Source organism: Labeo rohita, chromosome 11 (genome assembly GCF_022985175.1).
Source record: "Labeo rohita strain BAU-BD-2019 chromosome 11, IGBB_LRoh.1.0, whole genome shotgun sequence".
In the NCBI taxonomy this organism is placed as follows: domain Eukaryota; kingdom Metazoa; phylum Chordata; class Actinopteri; order Cypriniformes; family Cyprinidae; genus Labeo; species Labeo rohita.
Window position 1 is genome coordinate 19,161,163 of NC_066879.1, and position 6,140 is coordinate 19,167,302.

The 6,140-nt window shown below is 34.7% G+C and overlaps 1 protein-coding gene across 1 annotated transcript in view; it reads left to right on the plus strand.

Moving 5' to 3' along the window:
- The window catches only part of dnah1 (dynein, axonemal, heavy chain 1), a 40,565-nt gene extending 34,857 nt beyond the window's left edge, over nucleotides 1-5,708 (plus strand). The window contains exons 69-78 of the mRNA XM_051122102.1: nucleotides 475-606; nucleotides 734-904; nucleotides 1,547-1,726; nucleotides 1,952-2,128; nucleotides 2,291-2,461; nucleotides 2,801-2,931; nucleotides 3,352-3,496; nucleotides 4,112-4,318; nucleotides 4,573-4,807; nucleotides 4,960-5,708. Coding sequence (XP_050978059.1) covers nucleotides 475-606; nucleotides 734-904; nucleotides 1,547-1,726; nucleotides 1,952-2,128; nucleotides 2,291-2,461; nucleotides 2,801-2,931; nucleotides 3,352-3,496; nucleotides 4,112-4,318; nucleotides 4,573-4,807; nucleotides 4,960-5,081 — 1,671 coding nt within the window. The 3' untranslated portion in view covers nucleotides 5,082-5,708. The remainder of the gene's footprint in view (nucleotides 1-474; nucleotides 607-733; nucleotides 905-1,546; nucleotides 1,727-1,951; nucleotides 2,129-2,290; nucleotides 2,462-2,800; nucleotides 2,932-3,351; nucleotides 3,497-4,111; nucleotides 4,319-4,572; nucleotides 4,808-4,959) is intronic.
- Nucleotides 5,709-6,140: the final 432 nt, after the last annotated feature.

Genomic DNA, 6,140 nt, shown 5'->3' on the forward strand with positions numbered 1-6,140 from the left:
CCCTGGACCACGAAAGTCATAAGTAGCACGGGTATATTTGTAGCAGTATACAACAATACATTATAGGGGTCAAAATTATCAATTTTTCTTTGATGCCAAAAATCATTAGGATATTAAGTAAAGATCATGTTCCATGAAGATATTTTGTAAATTTCCCACTGTAAATATATCAAAACTTGTTATATTTATATAAAAAAAAATTATTTGTAGTATGCATTGCTAAGAACTTCATTTGGACAACCTTAATGGCAATTTTCTCAGTATTTTGATTTTTTTGCACCCTCAGATTCCAAATTCCAGATTTTCAAATAGTTGTATCTCAGCCAAATATTGTTCTATTCTAATTCCTAACAAACCATAAATCAATGGAAAGCTTATTTATCCAGCGTTTGACCCTTATGACTGGGTTTGTGGTCTAGGGTCACATTTGAGTATATTGACTGTATTAGTCTGACAGCATTGGTTGTATATCAGGGCCCCTGTGCTGAAGCTATGATGCACAGTGCCATGGAGAAAGGACAGTGGGTCTTCTTCCAGAACTGCCACCTCGCTCCCAGCTGGATGCCATCTTTGGAGAGACTCATTGAGAACATCGATCCTGACAAGGTTTGACACACCTCACTTGCTATTTCAGTTTTTACTGACCGCTTGTCAGAGAAACCAGTTATTTGTGTTATATTTATTTTTTTCAAAACCTCATTTAAATATATTGAGAAAACTACTTGTTCCATAGGTCCATCGGGATTTCCGTCTTTGGCTCACTAGTCTGCCCAGCAGCAAGTTCCCAGTGTCAATTCTGCAGAATGGTTCCAAGATGACCATAGAACCACCACGAGGCATTAAAGCCAATCTCCTGAGGACCTACGCCAGCCTCACTGATGATTTCATCACTTCCTGCACTAAGGTTTCTGTTCTGTTTCTCTGAAAAGAAGCACATGTTTTCTTTGTCTAATGTATTTAATTAGGATTATGGCAAATATACACTTCTGTTCAAAAGTTTGGGGTCAGTAAGATATTTATTTTTAATTTTTTTGAAAGAGGACTCCTATGCTCACCAAGGCATTGTTTTTCTTTCTGGAGCATCAGTGAGCATTTCAGTCTTCTGTAATAGTTGCATACAAGTCGCTTAGTTGTCCTCAGTGTGAAAAGATGGATCTCAAAATCATACAGTCATTGTTGGAAAGGGTTTAAATACACAAAAATGCTGAAAAACCAAATCATTTGTGGGACCTGAAGGATTTTTTTTTGAAGAACAGGCAGTTTAACTGTTCAGAACAAACAAGGGACTCATGAACAACTATTACTAAACAAAAAAACACAGCTGTGGATCATTTGGGTAACAACAAAGTTTTAAGAATCAAGCGTGTGTAAACTTTTGAACAGGGTCATTTTTATAAATGAAGGAAGGTAAGTAAATTAGGTAAGTACAAAATAAACAATAACATGCATCTCTCTTATTTTGTTAAAATAATTAATGTTTTGCAGATTCTGCAAGGTGCATGTAAACTTTTGACCTTCTCTTTTACTCTCTCTCTGTTTTTGGCAGACAGCAGAATTTAAAGCTCTCCTCCTATCCCTGTGCCTTTTTCATGGAAATGCTATTGAGCGCAGGAAATTCGGCCCACTAGGATTTAACATTCCATATGAGTTTACGGATGGGGACCTGCACATCTGCATCAGCCAGCTGAAAATGTTCCTGGATGAGTATCAGGACATCCCATACAAGGCAAAACCAGACGTTCTCTTGCCACACACACAGTTTCAAATCTCTCTGTAGAGTATTTCCCTTCCTTTGTGCACATCCTTAGCTGATTAAGTATATATTGGGTGACTATAAACATGCCATTTCAAGTAGTTACAGAACATCTATATTTGGTAGTGTTTATATATTTATTATGTATAAAGGAAGCCACACTCACAAATCTTACTGATGTCTCTCCTCTCTGTTCAGGTTTTGAAGTATACTGCGGGGGAGATAAACTATGGGGGCCGTGTGACGGACAACTGGGATCGACGTTGCATCCTAAACATCCTGGAGGATTTCTACTGCCCTGCTGTCCTGGGCCCTGAACACATTTACTCTCCTTCTGGAGAATACAGACAAATCAGCACTGAGAACAATGTCAAGGTCCAGAACTGATGTCTATTAACCATTAGATATTATGAAAAACAATAAAGCTGATCTCAGATCAGTGCAAATTGAACTTTTCCCTCCACAGGCTCACAGTTCAGCACAGTTTTATATTCTGTTGTGTTTAGAGTTATACAATACATCAAATTTTTTGTGCAGGGTTATTTGACATACTTTCGTGGTCTACCAATTAACGACTCGCCGGAGATCTTTGGCCTCCATGACAATGCCAACATCAGCTTTGCACAGAATGAGACATTTACTCTCCTGGGAACTTTAGTAAAGCTCCAGCCCAGAGCAGCAGCCAGTGGAGGCAAGTCCAGAGATGAGGTATGTGTCATATTAATACTACATACAATTATTTAAACTTAATGTATATAAGTTTTGCATGGGACTGTGCTCTTCAATGATGATTAAATATAGTGAAACAAGCCTAAATAGATAATCTATAGTTTTAGAAGGCCAGATGGTTGTGCAGCATTTTAAACAACCATGCATTTCATTTTTAAAAGTATGCATATGTTTTCAAATGTAGAGGTGATTTGAGGTGATTACCGTAGTGACTGCCACTGCAATTATGGATTGCGCTTAACACCTGTGATGTAAAATGCATATGCTGCATATGCTTTTAAGGTTTAAAACACACTATTTTCTCTTCTACACCTTAAGATCATAGAGGAAATAGTGGAGGGGATTGTGGAGAAGATTCCCAGTCTCATAAATGTGCAGGAAGTCATGAATAAATACCCTGTCATGTATGAAGAATCTATGAACACTGTTTTGGTTCAGGAGGTTATAAGGTAAGTTTTCTGTTTCAAGTAAATCATCAAATTTCATCAAAAAACCCAAAAATATTAAGTGTTTTTAACGCTAATAAGAAATACTTCTTAAGCAGTAAATCATAATAAAATGGTTTCCAAAGGATCAAGTGACACTGAAGACTGGAGCAATGACTGCTAAAAATTCAGCTTTGCAATCACAGGAATAAATTACATTTTATAATATATTAAAATAGAAAATAGTTATTTTAATCTGTAATAATATTTAATAATGTTACTATTATACATTATACTGTATACTGTATATCACCAATAAATAAATAAAATAAGAAATAATTATATATATATATATATATATATATATATATATATATATATATACACTACAATTTACTTTGTCACTAAACACTCTAAAAATGCACTTCTCTATCATTCTCACAGATATAACAAGTTGTTATCAGTGATTTCCCAGAGTCTCAATGATCTGGTGAAGGCTTTGAAGGGTTTGGTGGTTATGTCATCTGAACTGGAGCTGATGTCTAACAGTCTGTTCATCAACGCTGTCCCAGAACTATGGAAGGCCAAGGTAAGAATCTCCCAAACCATGCAAGACATGCACTGAATGTTTTTGTTACTAGTTCATGACTGTGTGAACTATGAAGGCCAGATTCGGCCACTGAATAAACTAAAAAAGGTAATTGTGACTTTTTATCTAACAATTGTGATGTTTTTTTTCTCACAGTTGCAAGTTTCCATCTCGTAATTGTGACTTTTTCTTAGAATTGTGAGTTACGAAGTCAGAATTGTGAGGTATAAACCTGCAATTCTGAGAAATAAATTCGCAGTTCAGTTTTTTTCTTAGAATTGCGAGTTTATACCGCAATTTTGACTTTATAACACGCAATTACGAGCTAAGTCAGAATTTTGAGATATAGAATCAGACTTTTTATATCTTGTTTTTCCTTGCAATTCTGACTAATAACTCGCAATTGTAAATTTATATCACGCAATTTTGAAATGAGTCACAATAATCTTTTTTTATTTTTTATTCAGTGGTGGAAACAAGCTTTCATATCAAACTCTCATGCATGAAACTAAAATTAGAATTGGCACTATGACTATTGAGGCTTAGGGCTTAGACTTTTAAAATATTTTAATGGGACACAAGTAGCATAATATTGTTCTTTTGATATTTTCCCAGGCATATCCGTCTCTTAAGCCGTTGGCTTCCTGGGTGTCAGATCTGGTCCAGCGCATAAGCTTTTTGCAGAACTGGATCGCAGATGGCATTCCTGCTGTTTTCTGGATCAGTGGTTTCTTCTTCCCCCAGGCCTTCCTCACAGGAACCCTGCAGAACTTTGCCCGTAGCTCTTCTGTCTCCATTGACACCATTGCTTTTGACTTCAAGGTGGTTAATTTGCTTTCACCAGCAATCCTTTCTTGCATTAAACTCTGTGTAATGCAATTTAAAGTCCCAGCTATGTTTCCATATTAAGATCTCAAAGCAAACTTGATATTCGATAGGCCATTAAGAGAAGTGAGAAGGTCAAACATTGGAATAGAATGTTCTATTGCATATCTAAACAGCATGAGGTGCATGTTTTTAGGAACCATGTGTCTTGATTCTTTTATTTTATTTCCTCTGTTTGAATCCTCTTTTAGGTGATGAAGGAAGCAGTCGCAGAGCTGAACGAGAGGCCCGACATTGGCTGCTTCATCCACGGACTTTATCTTGAAGGAGCACGCTGGGATGCAGTGACAGGCCAGCTTGCTGAATCCCGTCCCAAAGAGCTTTACACAGAGATGGCTGTTATCTGGATGGTACCGGTTCCAAACCGCAAACCCCCTCAATCTGGAATCTACGTGTGTCCAATCTATAAAACTCTTACCCGTGCTGGTGAGCAACTTGAATAGCATTTCTTTGTGAAACCTGCCAGTCTTTTGTTAATGTTTCATTACTGTACATCCTGTAAAGTCATTGTAATTTATGTGAAAATTTGGTTTGTGTTCTACCACAGCGATCAGAAAAGTTTTGTTTCTCTTCCACAGGAACTCTCTCAACCACCGGGCACTCAACCAACTACGTAATTGCAGTTGAGCTGCCCACAGATCGTACCCAAGGGCACTGGATCAAACAGGGTGTGGCGTTGATTTGTGCTCTTGACTACTAGACTTTTAACAAATACTGGTTCATAAATAAATAAAAGCTTGAAGCAACATGGGAAAATACAATAACCATGCAAACCATGAACTGGACTCCACAAGCTATGTCATGCAATATTTATAGCATAGTATTTATTAATATTTTAGTATGTTTAGTAATATTTAATATTTATATCGCTAGGATAGTATATCAGTGTTTATTCATATTTTGAATAAACTGAATTATAATATGTTTTCATTTTAATTTTTATTTAAGTTTCAGCAATTTTGTTGTGCTTTTTGTCATCATCATCATAAATTTTACTTTTTTAATAATTCTATGTAGCTTTTATTTATTTTTATTACCATTTTAGTTTTAGTTAGTTGCAAAGGCAACATTTCTCATTTTTACTTCATTTTTAATTTCATATTTTATTTTTGTTTTTAATTAATGAAGATGATTTTAATTGTTTTCATTTTAATTATAAATGCAGTAAACATTAGACAGACATAAATACAAATTCGTTTATACCATATATACACTACCAGTCAAAAGTTTATGAACAGTAAAATTTTTGATGTTTTTTAACAAAGCCTTTTCTGCTCACCAAGCCTGCATTTATTTTGAAATATGTTTACTATTTTAAATAACTATGAATATATTTTAAAATGTCAATTATTCCTGTGACCAAAGCTAAAATTTCAGCATGATTACTCCAGTCTTTAGTGTCACATAATCCTTCAGAAATCATTCTAATATGCTGATTTGCTGTTCAAAAAACATTTTTCAATATTTAAAACAGTACATCAGTACATCAGGATTCTTTGATGAATCCTGATCCAAAAAAAATCATTTATCTAAAATTGCAAAAAATAAAAAGCGTTTTAACAGTTTACCATTCAACAGCTTGGAAGTCAGTATATAAGTACATATATATATATATATATATATATTTTATTTTATTTTTTTTTATTTTTTTTTTGAGGGGGGAAAGAAATTATAGAAATTAATACTTTTATTTAGCAAGGATGCTTAAATTGATCGAAAGTGATGATAAAAATAATTTATAATGTTACAAAAGATTTCT